At 39.3% G+C, this 24,617-nt stretch overlaps 1 protein-coding gene across 1 annotated transcript; it reads left to right on the top strand.

Annotated features, from left to right (window-relative positions):
• The first annotated feature begins 408 nt into the window (after nt 1-408).
• LOC121958481 (carnitine O-palmitoyltransferase 1, liver isoform-like) lies at nt 409-21,329 on the top strand. The gene is given in 20 exon segments (XM_042507426.1): nt 409-568; nt 6,534-6,682; nt 8,352-8,491; nt 8,996-9,167; nt 10,024-10,125; nt 10,551-10,696; nt 10,934-11,006; nt 12,465-12,506; nt 12,509-12,574; nt 13,004-13,091; nt 14,654-14,849; nt 14,943-15,131; nt 16,207-16,312; nt 16,397-16,513; nt 17,251-17,415; nt 17,547-17,675; nt 17,882-18,037; nt 18,686-18,796; nt 19,707-19,799; nt 19,921-21,329. Coding segments are annotated over 19 exon segments (2,361 nt in total). The 5' UTR covers nt 409-568; nt 6,534-6,538; the 3' UTR covers nt 20,047-21,329.
• The last annotated feature ends 3,288 nt before the right edge of the window (nt 21,330-24,617 follow it).

Genomic DNA, 24,617 nt, shown 5'->3' with positions numbered 1-24,617 from the left:
TATTTTAATCTAAAAATAAAAAAAGTACAAAAAAAGGCAGAATAAATACTCTGGTAAATAACATTTCCACGCTGAAATGAAATATTTAACATTTCTATCAGCATTTAAACGCATGAGTTTATGTATGTATGTATTTATTTACTTGATTTATTTTTCTTTCTTTATTAATCTTTCCTGTAAAATAAAGGCTAAAAGAAAAAAAACAGATTTGTTAATAAATTTTATCCAAAACAACCGACAGTCAGACGATCAAACAAATTGATCTCACACAGAAAGTCACATAAATTCCAAACTGTCGGATTACTCTGACATGTTTACACGGGCTTCTCTGTGTCCTTAAACACAGCGCGGGCGGCAAACAACTCGCTGCCACTTCGTGATTACCACATTCCCGACGGTCAGTGAAGGCAGCACCAGCTGTAAACGTTAGTACGGTGCTGCTGGAGGAGAGGACAGGGCCGACATAACAGACACCACAGCGACAGACAGCGGGCACCTGGACGTCGTCAGAAGTTAACTGTCGTTTTGTTGATACCCTGTGTCCGTGAAATTTCCTGAACAACAACAGGTAAGCTAACAGGGCTGTGGCAATGTTTTGGTGCGTTGCAGTGAAGACCCAAACAGTAGCATCTCTCCGAAAGCGAAAGGGAGCCCCGTCAACTGCCGTTAGTGTTTAGCTAACATCATAATGGGCTGGACGCTCGGCTAGCAAACAATAGCAACTGCTAGCGTTAATTTTCACACCTACAGTAGTTACAAGCGTTAGCTAGCGTTAGCGTGCATCTCTTGGCTTTCCACATAATTAACATAATAGGCGAGGCTGAAGTTAGTTTTCGTTTCGTAGCTTCCGATTCAGCAGTTAAGGGGGAGAGTTAAGGAGAATGTAATTAGCAATGCTAGACGAAGGATTTTAGGCTTTAATGCACCTCCTTCTGTTTTAAAAGCCTCTTAGGCGTTTAAAGTAAAGACTCAACGTTGTCTGAAACCCACTTTCAAATTTGTGAAACTATTATGTTATTTGTGTAAAATGCAAAAAAGGGGGATTTCACTGCATTTTTCCTCATGTAGACCACATTGGATCAGGTCTCTCTTGAAAACAACTACACTTAAGCGAGTCAAATCTGGACTGGAATATCCCACGGAGGCTAAAGATTGATTGACCCATCTAAGTATAGTGGAATTTCCTCTATGTGCAGTGAAATCTCCATTTCACAAATGGACTATAAATTGCAAAAATCTGAAATTGTGTTGTAAATAATCTTTAGCCTCTCTGAGATAATAAAGTCAAGATTTGGACCAACTAAATATAGTGAGAGAGACCTGGTTCAGTGTGGTCTGTGCTAGTGGAGTCTCAATTTTTGGCATTTCCTATCAATAGAATATAGGTTTCATAAATCTGAAATTGTGTTGTAAATAATCGTTAGTCTCTCTGGGATAATCTAGTCAAGATTTGAAACATGTATATTAGTGGACTTGGTTCAATGTGGTCTACGTGTAGAAAAAACGCTGTGAAATCTCCATATTTGGCATTTTCATTAATAGAATATAGGGTTCACATCTCTGGATTAATCTAGTCTAGATTCGACCTGCCTAAATATTGTGGTTTTTGATGAGGACCTGGTCCAGTGTGGTCTACATGTGAAAATTTCAGTGAAACCTCCCTTTTTTTTGGCATAAAGGTTTCACAAATCTGAAAATGGGTTACAGACAACGTTGAAGCTATACTTAAAACTTAAAACATGCTTTCACCACAGTAGGAGGTCCAATCCTGAACATTACACATTTCCCTTAACTCTCCCCTCAACTGCTGAATGGGAAGCAACCATTGGAAACGGACTTCAGAGTCGTTCATCAAAGCTAACATGAATGTGGCGTTTTCAGATATAATAATACTACGAGATTGATGCGTAAAAACAATTAATATCACTGTCACCTCTGGTGAAACAAATTCTACTTTGTGTTCACAAATAAACTGCGTTTTTTGTACTAAGCTGTAATTGCAAGCAAGTTGTAACAACCCCCTTTTCACACTTCCTGTCTGCTCTATTTGAGCTGACTTGACTGAAAGCGCTGGAGGGTCGCCTTGACAGTTAACGTTATTTGCTCAACAAAAAGTTGTTTGCTTTGCCGCATACGCACAGTTAATGATACAGTGCATGCCTTTACTAATGTTTGTCTGTAGAGTTTACACAGTAGCCAGTCAAAGGTTTTCTGTCTGTGAAACATTGAAACATGCACAGCTCTTCCCAGACCTGCCTCATAAAACACACTGACGATAACTGAGGCTGTGGTTTATGGTGGCTTTGAAGGTCTGTCAAGTTAAAATGCCTGGGTGTAAAGGGCTTTACCACTCAAAAATAATTATGCACTCAATCCATGCAAGCTTGGACTGATACACTAGTGGGCACCCTTGCATCCCTCCATCACACTGTGAAATCACACAAGTTGATCTCATTTAAAATAATCTTGATAACTGATTTCCATAAAAAAAAAGTAAAGAAAATATAAAATCTAAATTTTAATTGTTTAAGTTTTAAGTTGACGTGAAATTTATTTTATTTACATAATTTTGTGACGTTTTTGCAATGTAAAAATGACCAGTGAAATTACCTTCTTTCCAAGTGTGGCCAAATTCAGTAAACCAGGTTAGTCCGACTTAACTTAAAGAGGATTCTGCCAATTATGAAAATAGGAGATTTGAGAGTTCTGTTTTTCTAACATGTTTAAAAATATAGTAATATGCTTCACTAGTATGCAACCAGCCAATACAGATATTTAATACAGATATTCAGTGTAGCTCAGTAAACTTGACTTACGGAAGTTGCTAAAACTTCGAAAGATTGGACAACTTAAACTTCACACAGTGCTGTACATTATTAAATTTTAAGTAAACCTAACAATTAACAACATAAATTAAGATTAATGGTTATATTTACTAACATTTTCAAGACAATTGGTTTCCTTGTTTTTTTTTAAAAGCAAAATCAACTTGTCAGATTTTGCAGTACAAAAGATAGATAACTTTTTTATATATTGCTCCCAAAAACAAAGTCATTAGGGTTTTTTTTACGAGACAAGATGAAAACCAAGTAGATCCTAAACTATCATAAAGTTTGATGTAATTTAAACGGAGATGGAATTTTTCCATACATTTTTATCTAATGTTAGGGTTAGGTCAGCTCAGGTAGTGCTGCATGTTTACTGCTGAGTTCAAATGGGGTTTTGTTTATCTAAGAGAGAGTCCATGATTGCCTCATAGATGTATAGTAAATTTGCAAATTATTAAAAATTAACCTAATGTTGGTTACGTTCACATCCTGGTTGTGTAACCAATGTCACTTGAGGAGAGGTGAGAATCAAAACAATCATGCCCACATCTCGAGTGTCTAGTCTAGTGACTAGAACTGATTGGTATCTAGCAGCTAAGTTTGCAGATTGCAACCACCTGAAACTTCTCTCATGTGCCAAGTGTGTCAGAGACCGACGGCGGCCGATGCCAAAATGCACGTGGCTCTGTCAACAACATGGTGATCTCCACAGACGAGGATCCGCTTTGTACGTAGATATGAAGAAGTCATTTTAAGGAAACAAAAACACAGCAGTTGTTATTTTCAGGTGATTAAACACACAAAAAAAAACATACTCATTATATTGTATTCTATTTCTGCCAATATATCCCCCAAAATCTTACACACTGGACCTTTAGTTTAGGACAGGTTCACAGTTTCATTCAAGAAGAGAGCATAAGATACGGGGTAACCCAGAAAAGTATCTTGGATGATAAGTTAGCACTGGGAAGGACATTTTGACATCCAACTCTCAGAAAAAAGGACACATGGTGTAGATTAACTTAAACAATATTCACTCAAATCTGCTTTATGTGATAGTGATATCAGCTTCTGTCCACAGTGGCCAGCATACAACCTTGACTAATAGTATTGTTTGTCACATGTTTGGATTGTGCAAATATATTTGGTTTTTTTTTGGCAGATTTAAACATAAAATAACATAAAACAGTACTTCAGAGCTCAAAATTCAAGACGAAGTGTCAGAAACTCTCTAAATGTTACTATCTGTTCAGTTATTTGGGTGTTCTTATGGTATTTTGCACATTTTGCTTTTACGTTTCTGGAGATCTAAACGCCACAGAGGAGTGTCATCTGTCACCTAGTTTATACTGACCCCGTCTCTCCCTGTCCTCTTCCTGTTTTGGACCCACTGTCTCACATTGATCCACCGGCTCTCTGTCTGGATTTTTTCCAAAAATCAAAATGCAAACTTGTTTAGTGGCGGTTTAGTCCAAGTTAAAAATCAGGGTTATGTCAGTTCTTCAGAAAACATTTTTTTCACAGAATTAACTATTTATAGCCAGTTCCCCTAATTAATGACTCTATCAAATTATACTATATTTGCTGCTTAATTAAAATATCATTGTTAAGCTGTATCATTGTCTGGCAGTCTTTTTTTATAACAGCCGTAAGTCATGCGTTCCAAGGAAATTGTGACTCAGAGTTGCAGAGATGCTCAGGATTACTACACAGTCGATACAGATTAAGCTCTCTAAGGGAATTGCGTGTGTTTTTTCGCATTTTTTAGACACTGGCAGTCAGAGCAGACGTAGCATCCACAGGGGTGCTGTCCAGTGTCAGAGGGACTCCACCTCAGGGCATTATCCATAGCCTATTTGTGGAGGAAAATCAATTCACTGTGTGACGAGAAGCAGTTATTGCCTTAAACAAATGTACCCAATGATATCAGCAGCCAGTCAGCGCTTTGCCATCAAACTTTCAGTTCAAGCTGACTTTGCATTTGAAAGGACTCATAAATAATGTGTCTCTTTTTGAGCTTCTCTTAAAAACCCTCATGCATAAGATGAATGTATTTTGCAAAGTAATACATATACAATTTTTGTAATTCTTCATCAGTTTGATGAATCATCTGTAAGTCCCTTCACAGCTCTTGCTACCACCTTCAGGGCTCAGTTTCCCATCAGCTGCTGCAGAGCAGTCGCACCTATGAATTGTGACGCATCATGTTGCTGTTGGCTGTTTGCACTGGTCTTTTTGTGTATTTTTCTTTCTTTTATAGCTTTCATGCAATTGTGTCCTAATCTGCCTGCCGGTTACCTAAATGTGACAGTTGAGGGCTCAGTGGAGTGTTATGGGTTTTTTTTTTTTTTTTAAACCACAAACTCCAAAAGCGAGCAGTAATGAATGCGGACAACACCATCATCATCGGCTGTATTCTGGGTTGGAAATTAATTTTTTCATCCACCTGCCACTGTGGCTGGTGGCCATTGTTTTTGTGGCTGATGAGTGAAGCAAATTTAGCAGCCACTTGCATATTTTACCAGCATTTGGCTGGTGCTTATTTCCAACCCTGGCCGTATTATAACGACGAGCGTACATACGGGGAGGAAATCAACAGTCTTGCAGAGCGGTGCACAGAGGACAACCTCCTGCTCAACGTCAGCAAAACCAAGGAGCTGATTGTTGATTTTAGAAAGGAGGCGGCAAAGACACACCCCCTGTCTACGTCAGTGGAGCAGATTTGGAGCAGGTGAACAGCTATAGGTTCCTTGGAATTACCATAGCTGAAAACCTGTCTTGGTCATCACACATCACCACCACCACCACAGAAAAGGCTCCACTTCCTTCGAAAACTTAGGAAGGCTAACTTCCAGAGCAAGATCCTGGTTAACATCTGCAGAGGATTGGGAACATCACACACTCGCATGGTTCTTGCACGGCCCAGGACAGGAAGGCTCTACATCGGATGATTAAAACTACCAGAACATCACTGGTTCCTATCTACAGAGCATCAGCGTCCTCGGTGAAGTGAGATGTCTGCTCAGACTCTAAAGGATACTGAAAGACAGCAGCCACAGTCTGTTCAACCTGCTGCCATCTGGGAAAAGATGCAGAAGTGTCCGCTGCCATACCACCAGACCACGGAGCAGCTTCTTTCACCAGGCTGTGAGAATCCTGAACTCCTCCTTCGACTTTAAAAGATGAAGCAGGATTTAAGGACAAATTTTAATTTCTTTTTTTTAAATGTAGTTTTAACAAAATGACTAATAGAGCTACCTCATACCTTGAATTTCTCAACAGCTGTGAAAGAAAGACAGTAATCTTAGTGCTCTGACAGAAGTTTTTGTTCCAAAAGATGAAGCTGTCCATAATTTCTTGATTTAAGAAGAACATGTAGCGACATTGGGCCATATGTGCATTTGCCTGTATGCTAATCTTACATATTTGCAGGCATTTAAACAAGTGTATTTGTCCATCGCTTTTTAAATGTTCACAAATGTTTGTTGCCTAAGAATGCAATTGTTTGCGCATGATTTAAATTTTCACCTGAGACCAGTTATTTCACATGTTCATTTAGTATTCTTGTGTTTGACTAAAGTGTTTGAGATTAAACAGTTTGTGTTTAACACACATGCCTACCTGCCTTGAGGTTGTTGGCTGACTATTTAAAATTGAATTGAGTTGAGTTTTCCTCTTCTTCTCTCTCCTTTACGTCATGCACAGTCATCATGGCGGAGGCCCACCAGGCCGTGGCCTTCCAGTTCACCGTCACCCCAGAGGGCATTGATGTGCAGCAGCTGTCCCACCAGGCCCTCACTGAGATCTACCTCTCAGGTGTTCGCTCCTGGAAGAAGCGTATTATCGGAATCAAGGTACCTCCACTCTGGCTATCATGCCCGTGTCCATGTCCCAAAACTGCCTATAATAATCATGTTTGTCTCCTCCTTGTTATTACTGCTTTTGGTCTTTTTTGTCCTTCTTTATTATTTATTCTGTTCTGTTGGGCTGTCCATGTAAAAGCAAACAGTGACTGAAGTCGGCACACTGAATGGATTCAGTGTGCCAACTGGATTGCACCGACAAGAATTAACTTTTAAACCCGATTCATTCATGGTTTAAGTTTAAGTTCGACTGCACCAAACTTTAAAGCCTCTAGAACTTTTGTGTTTAAACATTTCATTCTGAATTTCATGTAGATTGCACAATGAAAAAACTGCATTAGCCTGGTTCCTTGGTTTGCTATTAGCCTAGCGTTCACTACGCATTTCTGCCTTCTGCCAGCACGATTTCCTGGGAAAATGAAGGGTCTATTTATGGCACAAAGGGGAGTGTGTCAAACATTGTGCAACAAAAGCAGGAAGAGAACTATTTGCTTTATGAGGTCCAGTGCTAGCTGTCTGCAGCAAAGCAGTAATTTTGCAGTAACTGAGTGATTTTACAGTAGTCATTACTGTCCACAGTAATGATGGAAATGGTAGAGGGCGGAACAAGTAATGTAACTGTGTACTGTGTATCAAGTAATGTAACTACTACCCTGCAATTTAAACCTGTATTTGAGCTGCGTTTTTTTTTTTTTTTTTTTTCATGAAGAATGTAGATAATCTGTGACGAATGAATTTCCTAGCAACAGTCAAAATCAAGTAAAGCTAGTTGACAGAAACTATTGGTTGCTCTAATTTTAAAACAAATAAAATCTAACTTTCTAAAATGATTGCCAAATTGCTTTACCTTTTCAGTGAACATATTTTTTCTTCTCTCTTTAAAGTTGTGTGTATGTTGATGTTGTTTAGTGTCACTCGTCTGCGGATAATTGCTAAGCTCAGAGGAAAACTGAAGGCTTGTCTTCGCAAAAATTGAAACGTTGACAATTTATCGCTTTCCACTTTTCAACTGTATGTTAATTGGAATATTAATGGAATTTTCATTTTCATTAGTCATGTAAACAGCTTAGTAGGAATATTGTCTTTTAGGAATATGGGCTAAAATTAGAATATTTTTTGCATGTAAACACGCTGAATGCAACAGTGTTATCTTTAAATGTAGTCTTGTAACAATTGTTATTTTATTGCATCATCATCATTGTTAATTTGAAATGTTGTGTTTTGGTTTGGGTTGTATAAGCCTGTATGCAGGGAGCTCCTGAAAAAGAGAGCGTGCTGTCAGTGAGGGTTTTTTCCTGCCGTAATGTGTCGACTTCATCATCAATCAATAATGAATGCCGCACATAATGACACACTTTTTGCATGCGGGTATCCTCATTTCTGTGTTTGATCCTCACTTGCATCACTCATCAGTTTTCAGGAAGAAGTGGATCAGAATTAAAATGATGTTTGATGTGTAGACATTTAATACCAAGTCGCATCTGCTGCAAAATCCCTAAATTAACTGCAAATTCATGAAAGCTCAAATAAGTCAAGACTTGGAGCATTTAGATGTATTACTTTGATGTGATCATTGCAGAATCAGTGTGCATGTCCATGTACTGATTGTTAACAGGAAGAATGGGATCTCAAATCAATCTCTCTTCTCTCACGTTAACAGAACAGTGTGTTAACAGGGGTGTATCCTGCCAGTCCTTCCTCCTGGCTTTTTGTGGTCATAGCAATCCTGGCTACTATGTACACGCGCTCCGACCCCTCCATGGGACTCATAGCCAAGATACAGGAGCACCTGCCAGTCAGGTAACACATCTTGTGACTCCATGAAATGGTTAACAATTAATCCTTTGATTCACCAGACAGCCCTGCAGACACTAAATTTTCCCTGTCACAGAGAGATGGGTTTACTGTATGAATCGTTTGCCCCTTCCTGTTCTTCCTTTTTCATAGTCTACAGTAATATATATATATATATATATATATATATATATATATATATGTGTGTGTGTGTATTTTTCCTTTTTCATCATTCTTACAATTTTCTAGCATCAAAGCAAGTAACCCCCCCAAAAAAAGTATGAGCCTAAAGATTTGCGTGATATGGGACCTTTAAGGGATTTAGCTCACACAGCTTGATATTAGCACTGTGAAACAGCTAGTTCTTTTAATTTAAAAGTTTAAAAAGTAGTTTTCCCACTCAGTCATCATTGTTACTCTTGTCTCTAGTTAAATTTTTTATTGTATTTTTGTCACTCACTGTTCTTTTTCCCCTCTATCCACCTGTCCATCTTCTCCCACCATTTCCAGCCAGTCTATGAGCACCCAGTGCCAGGCACTGGTGTCAGCAGTTCTCTTCAGCACCATGCTGTGGCTCCTGCTCATCTTCACCATGCGCCTGTGCCTCAAGCAGCTTCTCTCCTACCACGGCTGGATGTTCGAGAAGCACGGCAAGATGTCCCACACCACCAAAGTCTGGGTGGTGAGTGTTGTGTCACACCTTTTCCACTTGTTACTGTGGACTAACTATACCTTTCTTTGTCTTCAAAGTCTTTGATCCAGGGTGTCTGCAGGTCCTTCAAGTCCGTAAATGTCTTCAATTCAAATTCATGAACATTATGCCCATAAGTCATTAAATTGTCTTGTCGCAGTTGTTGCAAACATTTTATCAAATGTAATTCGTCCCTTTAATTTCTTTTTGTCAAAATGAGTTGAGCTCTTCTGTGTGAATGTAGATATTTCTGATGCTACAAATCTTAAGACCTCCCACTGAACCGTCTTTCTACTTTACACTTGCACTTAACTTTTGCTAAAAATGCAATTTTACCAAACTAATAATCATCCTACATAAAACTTACCTCTGCACACAGCTACATGCATACTATTTATAGTTACCTTCCTTGAATAAGAAAAAGATAATTTGTCCAAAAATCAGTCTTAAATTTGGGTTCAAATTATCTTATAAAGGTCTTTCAAAATGTGTGTGAAGCCTGTAGACATCCTGTGATCTTTTGGTCACTAAATAGTGACACTTTTAGATGCTGTTGTTAAAAATACGGTTAGTATTTTATTAGTATTAAAGGTTTACATTGTTTTTAGTGGCCAGTTAGCAACATAGTTTATTCTCAAGAAAGAAAGAAAACAATATTAACTGTACTGTAAGTGAAGAGATAAATAAGAGAAGATAGTTTTGAATATATTTTATATCTTATTTATTTAATAAGTTATATTCTACACAACTAATGAAAGTAAACTACAAAAATAATTAGTCCTATGTATGTAGTCCCTTTAATATTTTAAGTGTGTTTGTTTTTGAATGCTTGTGTTTTATTCGCCAGGCGCTGGTGCGGATCTTCTCTGGCAGGAAGCCTCTGCTCTACAGCTACCAGGGTTCGTTGCCAAACCTGCCTGTGCCTGCCATCAAGGACACGGTCAAGAGGGTGAGACGTCACACGAAGCAGAGGAAATGACAGCACGCTGATTACTTACCATGAAACAGATGGACCACTTTCTCATGTTCATCAGTTTCTGCCTCTGTTGCACCAAATTCCCTTCGTTAGTGTCTGATTGTTTTGTCTGGCTGCGAGCTGGTTGAGAAATGTATAAAAATGCAAGATATCTGTAAACCCTTTTAGACTGAGATATATTTTACACATAAGAGGAGAGAGCATGGAAAAGACAAATGGTGTTGTAGCAGCAGAACTGGTTTCCCATCAGCAACCAGGGACATAAATTTAAGTTGATTTATTGATTTAGTAATTTTTTTCTCAGTTTCTGTCTTTAATGGACTATGTAATCTTATTGTTTATGTCATTTCTGCCTCATGATGCTTATTATTCTCCTCTTTTGCACATCTCTTGTTTAGCACTTGGAATCTGTGCGTCCACTGATGGATGACTCAGAGTACGAACGTATGACCAAGCTGGCGGCAGAGTTTGAGAGCGGCGTCGGCAACCGCCTGCAGTGGTACCTCAAGCTCAAAGCTCTCTGGGCCACCAACTACGTAAGTGGGTTGACCTCAGTGCTCTGGTTAAGAGAGGCTACTTTAAGCGTCACGTAAATGTCCAAAGCAAAGCAGGCCAAAGGAAATTTAAAATTCTATTAATTATGTATTTCTTTGAGGTTCTGTGGTTTAAATTATTTATCCTGTCTGAATATGTGAGTGACTGCCAGTCGACTGCAATATTAGCTCTCTCACAAAGATTTTATTGTGTCTTTGTGTGTTTTCATTTTTCAGGTTAGCGTTAGCGACTGGTGGGAGGAGTATGTCTATCTACGTGGACGGAGCCCAATAATGGTCAACAGTAACTATTATGGCATGGTATGAAAATCTTTTTTTGGTTAAGAAATTTCTGGTCTGACCTGCTGAAGTTCTCACTTTGGATTGACTCTGTTTGATGCTGGACTTTGGTCATTCCATACCAACTCACCGAGAACCTCCCAGTTCATGTCATCCATTTTTTTCTATTAAATTTATGGGACCTTGAAAATGCTATAGCTCTACTTTTAATACTTGTTTACGTATGACTTTTTAAAGTTAAAAATAAATATCTTACTTTTCACTGGATTGGGTTGAAATTTGTACTGTGTACGTATAAATAACTTTTAAAAGAAAAATACATGGGGCAAACTATCATTACAGTTTCTCGGATGTTCAGTACAAATTTCAACCCAAGCCTCTATGGATTCTTTGAGGACTTAAAGGTAACCTTTTTCCTTTTTATGACCTTTAAGATATTTACAGATTCCTTCTGTGAATAATTTGTGGCCATGTGTTTGCCATAAAAAGAGAAAAATAATGGATATAATCGTTTTACTGCTGGTATTATTATTTTTATTATATAAAAAAAAATTAATAAAAAGGGACAAACTTCCAGAAATCATAACAAAGATACGTATTTTGAGTAGAGCTTTAGGATTTTGCAATGCAATAGACATTTTTACTTTTTTTTTTTTTCCCCATGACTTGAACCAGGAAAATTCTTGAATTTTGGTTGGACTGGCATGGAATGACCCTTATGTTGATTGTACCAAGACTTGCAGGTTACTTTATTCTGTGTATGGACTTTGAGATATTCATGAATTCATTCTGTAAATGATTTGTGGCCGTGATTTTGCTGTAAGAGGAGAAAAAATAATGGATTAATTATGTCACTGCTTGTTAGACTACGACAATTAGAATATTTTTACTTTCTATCAAAAACCAACAATTTATATTCATTGTTGACAGAGCAGCACTGTTGCCTCACAACAAGAGGGTCCCTGGTTCAATCCCGTTGGAACGGGGTTCGGTCCGGGCAGGGGCCCTTCTGTGTGGAGTTTGCATGTTCTTGTCCGCGTTTTTCCGGGGTCTCCGGCTTCCTCCCACGGTCCAAAGACATGCAGCTCAGGTTAATTGATGACTCTAAATTGCCCTTAGTGTGATTGTGAGTGTGTAATCCTCATATGTGTTGGCCCTGCGATAGTCTGGCGAACTGTCCAGGGTGTACCCCGCCTTCCGCCCGATGACAGCTGGGATTGGCTCCAGCCCCCCGCGACCCTTACGAGGACAAGCGGTTACAGAAAATGACTGATGACTGACTGTTGACAGAGCTCATGTATTTATGCATACAACCTCAAACATATTCTGATATGAATGTGACTTTTTTTTAAAGATAAGACTTATAAAAAAAACAACTAATTCATCAATTTTTTAATTGTGTAATCCCAGGTGTGCTTACGGATCATTTTGTGTGGATGACAGTCACTGACTTCCTGTCTCTGTGCGTTTTCTCCTCAGGACTACATGTATGTGACACCCACACCCATTCAGGCGGCGGCGGGGCGGGCAACAGCATCTACGGATTCTTCCAGTACCGCCGCAAACTCAACAAAGAAGAGCTTCAGCCTGTGAGTTTAACTGCCAGTCAACCCTAGCTGCCCTTTCTACATGGAGGCATTCATTATTCATGTCTCTTTGCCATGGCAACATATTTTGTGATATTTCTCTGTGTCGTGACTGTGTGAGTAACATCCATTCATCATTGTTCGAGTGTCTTGACTGATAATAGTAGACAGAGTGTGGATCTCTGTTCATTTAAGTTTTCATTTTTATATGAAGACTTTCCCTCGTGTTCTCATACCATGCTCATCTCTCCCCCCTTTCCTTTGTACTTCTTTCAACCTCTTTCGCTTTGATTTCTCTTAATTTACTTCCCTTGCTTCCTTTCACTATGAAAAAAAAACTTCCTTCTTTTGTTATATTCTACATTCCCTCCACTGCTCTCCTCCTTCTTGTCCCTGTGCCCTTGCCTTCGTCTTCTCCTGTCCATTTCCCAGACCCGTATACCAGGCACTGTAGTCCCTCTGTGTTCAGCTCAGTGTGAGAGAACATTCAACACCACACGCACTCCTGGAGAGGAGGCCGGTAAAGAGACACACACACACGCACACACTGTGGCATCACAGTGCTGATATATGATACATGACATTGTCTGAACATGAGCAGCAGGTAGCAAAGTGAGCAATGCCAACACACCACTGTTTCAGAGATGATGAGGCATACTGAAGGTGTTTGAGCCCTCTCTGGAGTTTAAGCATTGGATAGAAAACTGTGTGAAAGACTGTGTGTGTCTGTGTGTGTGTGTGTGTGTGTGTGTGTGTGTGTGTGTGTGTGTGTGTATGCATGAGTGTGTGGTCTCAATAAACAAGGTGGCGGGATTCACTGAGTCATAGTATGTCTGCTGTACAAGGCCATCCTGTCATCTCTCATCTGTCTCCTCTTGCCTGCTGCTCTCATCTCAGGTCTGTCTGGGTTTCTGGAAACAGTCTGTCTCTAACTAATGTCTATTTTTTTCTGCCCACACATTTTTTTTCTTATCTTCTCCCTCTTCTCCTCTTTGGTCCTATTTCTATTTTATCCCAACACTCCTTTATTTGGTTTCTATCATCCTTTTTTTGTTTCCTCTCTTTTTCCCCATTTCTTTTTCACACTGGCCTATCCTCCTTTATCCTGCTCAGTTGTTGTTGAGGTCTGCAGTTCCTTGCTGTTCCTATCAGTATGAGCGGATGTTTGACACTTGTCGAATCCCTGGGACACTAACAGGTAGTATTTATACTTTATACAAAACTGGCCCCATCCTAGTTTTAGATCCTTGAATGTCAAACCAACATAGAAACAATAGAAATGTAATCGACATTTTCATTATGTTTCTTTAAGAATTGAAGTCACCCTGTTAACATTTCAAAAACCACAATGAAAAGAAACACAAAATGCATCCTGTCCTTCAGTATTGCACCACTGAGCTTCATTCAGGCATGCCTCCTTCAGTGTGTCTGCCATTTGTTAAATAGTCCTTAAAGGGAAATTTAAGTGTTTTTTAAACCTCCATGCTGGTGATAGCTGAGGACGGAAGCAATATGTTATTGGGTTTTCCGTCCATGTGTCCAGCACATTCTTGTGAACGCGATATTTCAAGAACACCTGAGGGGAATTTGTTCAAATTTGACACAAGCATTCACTTGGACTCTGTGATGAGTATATTAGATTTTGCTGGTCATAGGTAAAAGGAAAAGGTCTCTTTGACCTCATCCCTCTCATTCTTGTGAGGCAGTTTAGATCAAAGCCACCAGACTCCTTTGACAAAAACTGTGATTTTACCTCCCAGAAGACTTAAGCTGCTGGTCTTCTGTTGCCTTGACTGGACCCTTTAATTAACTAAAGTCTCACAGTAGCACAAACACACAAACAAACTACTCATTTGAGGCAGCTGTAAAGTTGTCTGACTGATGGTGCTGCAATCCCAACAAAAAAACAATTTGTGAGGAATCTGAGGAAAAACCCATGTCAACAGGACAGACATTATTCAAAGCACAAGGCACACACAATTTATGTGCATCCTCTGTGACATATTTGTGTTTCTATGCCATGCCTTTGACATATATTTATTTAAATATTTACGTTTATCCCTCTTTCTTTTATGTGCAAAGATATTGTGCAACATTGGCAGGACAGTGATTACATCGCGGTTTACCACAACGGTCGCTACTTCCGCCTTAAGATGTATCACGGCGGTCGACTCCTGTCGCCCAGAGAGATTGAATTCCAGATTCAGAGGATCCTTGATGACCCTTCACCTCCTTCCAAAGGAGAGGAAAAACTGGGAGCCCTGACAGCTGGAGACAGGTCAGTTTGATGAGCTACCGCTGCTTAAATCACATAGACCACACATAGCACTGCATTGTTAATGTAATGCCATCATTGTCTTCTGTTTCCCAGAATCCCATGGGCAAAAGCCAGGACGAAGTATTTCTGCAGTGGAGTCAATAAACGCTCCCTGGACTGCATTGAGAAAGGCGCCTTCTTTGTGGTCCTGGACGATGAGGAACATTGCGTGAAAGGAGATGACCCGGCAGATAGTTTAGATCGTTACGCCAAATCCTTGTTGCATGGGAAATGTTACAACAGGTGACAAGTTTATTAATTATTAATCATTTATTAATTATTATAATTTTACAATCAGTTCATATTTGTATTTTGGGTTTCTACTAGAACATGTTTACATGCTTTAATGGTAAAAAAAAAAAAAAAAAAAAAATCTCTGTCTGAGATGCTCCATATTAGCACCTGTCTCTTTAAGCCTCCCTCCCGAAAAGCCCAGACTGCTCTGATTGGTCAGCGTTTATGTGTCTTCTGCACCTCGTCTCTTTGCACAGTCATTGCAGCCTGGGAATGACAGTATAGCTGCACTTCCTACCATGAAAAATCATTAATAAAATAATCCAAGTGACCTGAAGCCCCGACATGCCAAGTTGTTTTGAAAAACATCACTGGCGTCACGTTTTTAGCCTTGTTGAAGCCGTTAGCTCCTTGTGTGGAAGCTGTGTTCAGGTGCGCATGCTTGCGCAAGACAAATAAGAGCTCGCAGAAGCCTCCCACACACACAGAAAAAGACCTCTAATTAGCTAGCACCAAGTGTTGTTGTCAGATTTAAAACTACTGTGTTTGCGGGAGGCTTCTAGGTACGATATAAACACTGGCGTGCAGATGCTGCAAGCTCTTGTTTGGTCTTGCACGAGCATGCGTACGTGAACACAGCTCCTACACAAGGACCTTCAGACTACATGCAACGTTTTAATGTTTGAATTCTGGTCAGTATTTGCCTCAATTGTTTGGGAGATGAGAACACCTTTTTCCCCATGAACCTCCGGCAGTGTTTTTTTGGACTATAAAACTTTGGCATGAGAGGGAGTAGATAATTACTGAATTTTCATTTTGGGGTGAACTATCCCTTTAAGCCAGCCGCCTCACCACAGCAACGTTTTAAGTTGGATATTTGACCGACATTCACTCTAGACCCAGCAGCATTGTTTATTTTGACCTCCTGTGTCCCCCTGGGGGCCAACATGGACCTTCAATTGTACTATAAATATATCCCCGTCCACGAGACCGCAGCTGTCCGTGGACATTTAATGAGGAAAGTATGTCTCAGTCTTCACAGGTCCCCTTTAACTTTTTTTTTTTTTTTAATTTTGTTATGCAGGTGGTATGACAAGTCCTTACAGGTTATTTTCTACAAGAATGGAAAATCAGGCTTCAATGCAGAGCACTCGTGGGCTGATGCACCTGTGTTGGCACACTTATGGCAGGTAAGGAACCTGAAAGAAAAGTCGGTTCCACACTGTTGTCGTGCGGTTCTGAGAGGTCATTAACTGGAATTATTGTGTTTCCAGGTTCAGCTGTCCAATGATGTTTTCCAGCTCGGTTACAACGCCGAGGGTCACTGCAAAGGAGAAGTGGATTCATCACTACCACGACCACAGAAGCTGAGCTGGGAAATCCCACCTGAAGTTAGTGATCCGTTCACATGTTCCCTTTAGTTCCCTTGCTCCTCCTTCAGTTCAAGTGTTTGTGAACTCTGTCCTCTATGTTGTGTGACTAACCAGGTACAGCCGCTCTGTCTTTGGCTCCGTTAGCCATTTATTCACAGAAACCTGTGCTGAAGACTGATCACAATAAAATCACGTTAGGACAGTGGATGTAATACCTGAAAGCCATACTGGAGTAAAAGTACAGATATGATACCAGAAAATGACTTTGGTAGATGTAAAAGTCACCAGTTAAGAGTTTTACTTGAGTAAAGTCTTTAAGTATCCGATATTTACAGCATTATAGCGTAAAATATACTTAAGTTTTTAAAATAATAATAAATGCATTTAATAAAAACAAGCAAGCAATCAAAATTTTGAGAATTATGAAATGTATATATTTGTAACATGTACACAACCGGAAAAGCAGAACCTACAATATGCTTTAAGGAAAAAACTTTTTTTCTTTTTTTTTTTTTTTTACCACTTTCCCTCCCATTCCTTAATTTGTCTGTCTCATCCCTTTCTCCCTTGCTTCCCTTTGAAGTGATTTGTGTATTAAAACATAATAATTTACATTTTCCTTGTGGCTAAAGATCACAATTACTCCAAACTCCCATTATTTGTAACTCATCGCCTCATAAGTTTGAAACCACAGTGCGATGATTCCAGATATCTCGGTGTTGATGATGTTGGCTGTTTGGTTGTGTCTGTCTCAGTGTGAGGAGCAGATCTCCCAGTCTCTGGCCGTGGCCCAGGCCCTGGCTGACGATGTGGACATGCACGTTTTTCAGTTCCAAGACTTCGGCAAAGGAAAGGTCAAAAAGTGTCGAGTCAGCCCAGATGCCTTCATTCAGATGGCTCTTCAGTTAGCCTACTACAGGGTGAGCCCCCCCACCGAAGAGCCGTGTGTGTGTGTGTGTGTGTGTGTGTGTTGGACTAAACTACATTTCAACACTGGACTTGTGACTGTCGTTATTATCTGTTACATGAGAGTTTTGTTTTTGTGTTCCAGGACCAGGGGAGATTGTGTCTGACGTACGAAGCCTCCATGACCCGTCTGTTCAAGGAGGGCAGGACTGAGACAGTTCGCTCATGTACCAATGAGAGCTCTGCTATGATCAGAGCGCTGGAGGGTGGAGAGGTGTGACCATGGCAACTTTCTTGATTTTCATCATTTTTGTACAGCGTTTGAGGACACTTTATGTGGAGAATATAATAGTAACTCAAAGCGGATGATTTAAGGTTCTTTGATGAAAATGTATAGTTTTGCAAATTATAACGTAGAGCTGATAATTTTCTTCGATGAATCATACATAATCTATTTTTAATGTGTCCATTCTCCACCAGGCAACAGACGTGTGCAGGCGTTTGTTCCACGAAGCGGCAGAAAAGCACCAGAATCTGTGCCGCATGGCTATGACCGGAGCTGGCATCGACAGACACCTCTTTTGCCTCTACGTGGTGTCCAAATACCTCGGAGTGGAGTCTCCTTTCTTGAAAGAGGTTTGTTTCTTTCTTTTGTCTTTTTTTTTTTTGTATTTCTGTCAGACTATCCAGTTCAGCATGAGTGTTTATCTCTACGCTGATGATACTGTCATGAGTATCTTCAGTTTGCATTTGCTAGAGTACAAGAACAACTTTGTCAGCTGCAACCTGTCATAAATGCAGGAAAAACAAAACATGCTTGTCCCTGTGTTAAGATCAGGAAACTTTAAACTGCCTGAGAAAAATCGACAAATCCAGCTGTGAATATGAAATATGGGAATTATAATCTCTGTTCTCTGGACTTTTTGAATCTTGAGCCAAAAGTCAGAACTGAAAAAGCTTTTAGTTTCTCTGCACGCACAGCAGAGAGAAACCTGCAAAATTCTGTTAAACTTCAACACATGGTGACCTTGAATGAGTTAAAAACCATGGGGAATATTGAGTCCGGGATGTCTATGTGCAACTGTTTCATTTTACTTGAATCTATGTGTTTTTAAGTGAAATGGATTTGTTGTGAAAACTCCGTGTTGCTGCTGTTCTTGGCCACGTCTCCTTTGTAAAACACGTTTGATCTCAGTGGGACAAACCTGGTTGAATAAAATTAAAAATGAAAAAGAATGAACACAGCAGCAAACTGATGCAAAATGCTTCTTGTGGGTTTTTCAGGTGCTGTCTGAGCCCTGGCGGCTGTCCACCAGTCAGTCTCCAATGCACGTGGAGATGTTTGACTTAGTCAACTACCCAGATTACGTGTCCTGTGGAGGAGGCTTTGGACCGGTGAGTGCTGTCCTCAATGCTTCAATCACCAAGTCATTAAACGGCTTTAAGGCCGACTACATCTGAGCTCCTTTTCAGGTGTTACTAATGGGAACGGCCACTTTGCAAAATCAGTGACGTAGGTTGGAGCACGGATAATAATAATAATTATAACTGAAAGGATTGTTCAGATTTGTTTTAAGCGGTGTTTTAAGAGGCACTCATCCACAGTCAGTGTATTACACACAGTAGAAGGCGGTCAGCGCAGTTTGGAGTAGCTGGCGGGAGTACCAGCAAGGAAGCTAAATAATGTACTGCTGTGGATGGCGGCAGCAGCAAAACATATTTTTGTCACTCAGGAAAGTCCTACTTAAAAAAAAAAAGTCTATCAATTTAAGTGTATGCAATATTTAGAATTGGGGCTGCGATTAAGGTCCAAACATAATGCTTTTTTTTCCCCAGTGGCATTAATCACATGCTGCTTTTTTGTCCCTTCGTCAAACTGCAGAAGAAATCTACAAGTTAAGATCAGAAAGTAAATTTCTTTGCATTCATTTGATTGACAATCAAGACACCTTGGTAGGGTTTGTTTCTTCTTGTTAATACGGACTTGAAGTTGACTGAAGTGCAAAATAATGTAATTTTATTGGTGCAACAAAAATGGGATTTATTGTGATTAACTATTGAAATTAAGCAAATAATCATGATTTAAAAACCAGCCCTTAAGAATATTCTTACCTTTAAACAATGCTTTCTCGGTAAATTTTGAGTTTTGAGAAATTACCACTTTGCTTATCTGTTTATTGGGAAGTCTTGACACTAAAAGTATATTAGCAAATATTTTAATATTTGTTTTGGAATATTTCTTGCACATACAACACAAGTTCCTCTTTAAAAAAGCAGCAATCGATTTAAATGTTGTCTGTTTCAGGTGGCTGATGACGGTTACGGGGTTTCCTACAACATTGTGGGAGAGGAATTATTAAATTTTCACATCTCATGCAAGAAATCGTGTCCAGACACTGTGAGTTTGATGAAAGCAGCATGGGTTTTTTCTGGGCCCAAACATTTTCTCTCTCTCTTTTTTTTCTTAATCTCACAGACACATTTATTTCCTTATTCTTTATCTACGTCTTCCTTTTCAGGGTTCTCGCAAGTTTGGTACTCAGATCAGAAAAGCCCTGAACGACCTGCTCCGGCTGCTCAGCCCCAACCAAACAGAGCCCAACAAGAGAGAGCAGAAGCAGCCAGAGGTGAAGAAAAACCTGTAGGCGGTTTCTCAGGAGAAAAGGATGCTGAAGGGAAGCTGTGCAAGCAGAAATGTTACACAGTGAAATGAGAAAAGACAGCGTTTTTTTCCTCATGCATTGGGAGAATTTTATAGCCAGCCAGATGACACTAAAGGGACAGCTTTATGGGGAAATGGATAAAAAGGAGGCGATGTTTTTACTGATATGCATCTGTATTGGTGTGTGTGTGTGTGTGTGTGTGTGTGTGTGTGTGTGTGTATATTAACTGTGTGATAGGTGTGTGAGAAGGAAAAGGGTCCATAGAATAACAAATCAAAAAGTTTGTTTGTTTAGTTTTATCAAACCAATGGAAAAAAAATATATAAGTTATTAACGTGATATGTTTTCATTATTTTAAAAAAGTCTAATATAAATTGCACCAGTCAACGTTAGGGGTAGAAATGCCTCACACTTCACCTTATTGCAGGGAGTATTTCAATATGAATTCAATTGCAGTATGTTTTGACACCGTTAGCGTGCCACACTTCTGTGCCAGTAATTATCTGTCGTATTATAAGAAAGCGTGATGCATCTTGAGTTCGGGCACATTCGCACAAGAGAGAAAACATGCAGGGCTGTTGAGGTGTTTCTAGCGTCTGAATGCAACATTGCCGTAACAGTGACACCACACATTTAAAAATCTCCGAAGTCTGCGACTTCTCAGTGTTTATGTACTCAGTATGTATAAATCTGCTTTCTACAAAAATACGATTGTAACGCTGTGCTGAGAGTGCCAAGCTGTTTATACATATAGTGAAATGACATGGCTGTTAAATTCATAGGTTGGCATTTTTGTTCAACTGGTATCATACTCAGTGCCGGCTTATCCAGGATATAACTTTGATTTTATGTTTAAAAACATATTCAAAATGTAATGTAGGTCAGTTTTTCTTTCAGCTATCAGTGGCATTTCAAGTTAAAAGTGTACTGTAATGAACTCCAGTTATTTCACTGCCACCTATAAATCCGTTTTGTATTTATTTTTATGGCTGTATTATTAAAGCAGCATCATGACAATGCAAGCTACATTATAAAGATTTTGTGCTGGTAGTTAGTCTTTAGTGGTGCTGCAGGTCAGATGTGGTCAGAGTGAAGCGGTTTGATTCAAAGGATGCTGTGAACCAGTGACGCAGATTTTGTTTATCTTCATTAATTATGCCTTTTTTGTTTTCAGTTGAGCTTGGCTCGTTGTGTTACTATTGTCAGCCTTTTTAATGCATTATTACGGGGGAACATAAAGTCATTCTTAAAGAAAAAAAAAGCCACAAAAGTGTTTGTTTTTGTTGCATTTTATTTTATTTAGATTTATTTACTGATTTAGCATTGCACTACCATGACAAAAAAAAGATCAAAATTGATAGAGCATAACAAGCAATATCTCAATTATGCATTTTTTTTAAATGCCCACTCCTTCCTTGTCAAAACCTGGTGCCTACATGACCCAAAAATTCGACTCTACAGTGAACATCACATGAATATATCATATTTTTGCACAGCTCCCTCTAGAGCCCCCAAAAGGTGTTGGAATTCCCTTTCAAGATAATGCCTTTCAAACTCAAGGGTATGTTTTTAAAAAAAAAATGACTTAATTTAAGATCAGCATTAAAATATGAACAAAACACAGCCATTTAAAAGAATCAATTTCCCATAAGCCAAAATTAAAAACATAAGTCCCTCCCCACTGCTTAAAAATATAATTTGACATGCCTCCCCCTTTTTGCACCACCCCTCCCCTCAAATAAACAGTTCTTTCAAAAATATGTGAAAAAGGGCAACGAGCAACTTGGTGTGTGTCGACCGCTCTGCTCCACAAGGTGTGCTGTTTTCCCGGCTGCTCTTTGTCTTGCAGGGAGGCCGAAAGTGTCGTCGTCAGGCTCATGGGCGACACCTGGGCCCAGTGTGGTCCAGGACATAAGAGGGCACCAACTTACACCAGATCTCTCTTCCCTCTTTGACACACACACTGTTCCTTTTCCTTACCATGCACGTTTTCACACACCCATAAACGCGCACAACTGACTGGAAAATCTTTAAAAAAAATTCTTTTGAAGCTAGGGAAAAATGTCAAGGGGAGAAAAAGCTATGGAAAAGTTAAATGTTTGCCTTTTTTTTTTTTTTTTAAACTTTATCTTTTTAATTCATTTTTTTCTTTCTAAAACTAATTTTGCCTTCTATCCACTTTTTTGGAAGAAATCAAGCCAATTTGCTCAGTTTTAACTACATGTTTTTGGAACATTCACCCACTTCTCACATTCTTATATTATGGTGGTGGTGAGTTTTCTACTGAGCTCTAAAAAAAACCCAATAAATAAAAATAAAAAATAAAAAAATGAGAAAACCATGATGTGATCAAAAGCTCCTTAAAAAAGCTTGTAAGTAGACCTTCAGACAGTTTTTATGCCAAAGTACTGTTCCATAGATCAAGAATGAACTTTGGTGCTGGTCTTTTTTTTATGTATCAACCATTTAAGTTCATGTTGTGATAGTTAAAGTATTTGATATTATAGCAAACACAATAACTAATGGCATTTTAACATTAATGCGAGGTAAAATAAACAGACACCTGCAATGAACAGACACCATTTTAACCCAGAAACTAAATCGACACACACATGAATTTAGGGTTTATTATTGTAACCATAACAATAAGGTGGATCTCTCTTTATTTTGACCATCAATTCAATCATAATTGTTCTTTTTATCACAGGCAATAGTTATAATAGTGCACTTTTTATATTTAAATTATGATACAGACATTTCTTTTTTTAAACACCTTATTCTACTGACCCTTATGAATGGAGAATAGTTTACAATCTTAGCCAGAGTTGGGTCAATGAAAAGTGAAGGTGATGTGGTGATGAGAACGATGAAACTGGTGACGGTGAGCAATCAAAGAGTGTGTACGGACGGTGAGGCAAACAACTCTGTACAGTTTCTCTTGTGGTGATGGCTACACAACAGGTGAAGAGGCAGACAGACAGGTCAAAGGGACAAAGGCGTCAAAGCAAGAGATGAAGCGAATCAGCAAGCATTTAATGTGCGTGAGAAATTATGCGCCCGTTAGGGTTCGGCTATGTAAGTTAATGCAGTGTTCCTGGGTCAGTTGAAATCTCTGCACGTGAAATCAGCTCCAAATGCATCTGCTGCAAAGTTTTCAGCTCACGCTCACTCAGCCGTCATCGACCCGTCTCACACACGTTCCAGTTATCAGAGATAAGCGTGATAGATAGAAGTATAAACAAAGATGAGAGGAACTTAAAGGGGTGGTTCAGATTCTTTGAAGTGGGTTTTGAATGAGGTTCTTATCTGTATTCAGTGTGTTACCAACAGTAGATGGCGGTCGACACACCCAACAGTTTGGAGAAGCAGGCTGCAGTTGGACACAGAAACTAAGTAATCTACTGCTGTGAATGGGGGTCAACAGCAAAACGTACTTTAGCCACCAAAAAAATTGATGTCATTTTAAGTGTGCGCTATATGTTGAGTATTTTCACCGATTTACTTTCCGTCAGACAGCACATTGCGACGGAGAAGCACTTCGGTTTCCCATTTTTGGTCTCGTCAAAGCCACCAGACTCCACTGACAAAAACAGGCATTTTAGCTCGCTGACCACAGGAGCTGCTGGTGTACTGCTGCTTTGAAAAGCTACTCACTTTGTGTAATTGTGTGACTTTGGTGAATCTAAATGAATCCTTTTAAACACCAAAGTCACAAAATAACAAAGAAGCTGATCGAGGCAACAGCAGACCAGCTGCTCCTGTGTTCAGCAACGTTAAATCACTATTTTTCTTCACGGAGTCTGGCTTTGATGAGAGCGACATAACAGCTTCATTTTCCAGTTGGAAATTTAAATAAACTGCTGAAAATACTCTACATATAGCAAAGACTTGAACTTATTTTTTTTTAGGTCTGACTTTTTACAAAAATGTATTCTCTTGTCGACCCCATCCGCAGCAATACATTGTTTAGCTTCTGAGTCGGAATCCAGCCTGCTTCTCCAAACTGGGGTCGAGCCAACCGCCATCCACCGTAGTCAATAATACAACGACTATGAACAAGTACCTCATACAACCCCTTTCAAAAAATCCGAAATATCCCTTTCAGTCGTTCTTATTAGCGGAAAGAGGCGCAAAAAAAAAAAAAAAAAAAGAGTGTCAACGAGAAATGAAATAGAACAAGTCTCTTGAATAAGCTCGAAATATTTTTGTCGGCATAAAATCTAAGTAAAACACGACAAGCACGTGACCAAATAAATACATGAATAAATAAATATAAAAAAATAAAATAAATAGATGGATAGGCAATTGGACAAATATAAAAACAAAAATAAATCCCATTAAATTAAAAAAAAAAAAAAAAGAGAACTGTAGCACTGTGTATCTCTCTGAAAACATTCTGCACTTTTGTTGCATATTGTGCTGTATGGAAGACTGGTGAAAAACATCGACTAGTCTGATAGAGTGCTGGAGTGATACATGACTGTCCGAGCTGCTACGTCTGCTTGCAGAATGGTGCGACTCTCGAGCGTGGGTGCAGTGATGGACTACTTGGC

The sequence above is a fragment of the Plectropomus leopardus genome, chromosome 19 (genome assembly GCF_008729295.1).
Source record: "Plectropomus leopardus isolate mb chromosome 19, YSFRI_Pleo_2.0, whole genome shotgun sequence".
NCBI classification, from domain to species: domain Eukaryota; kingdom Metazoa; phylum Chordata; class Actinopteri; order Perciformes; family Serranidae; genus Plectropomus; species Plectropomus leopardus.
This window is presented reverse-complemented; position numbering and strand designations above follow the sequence as displayed.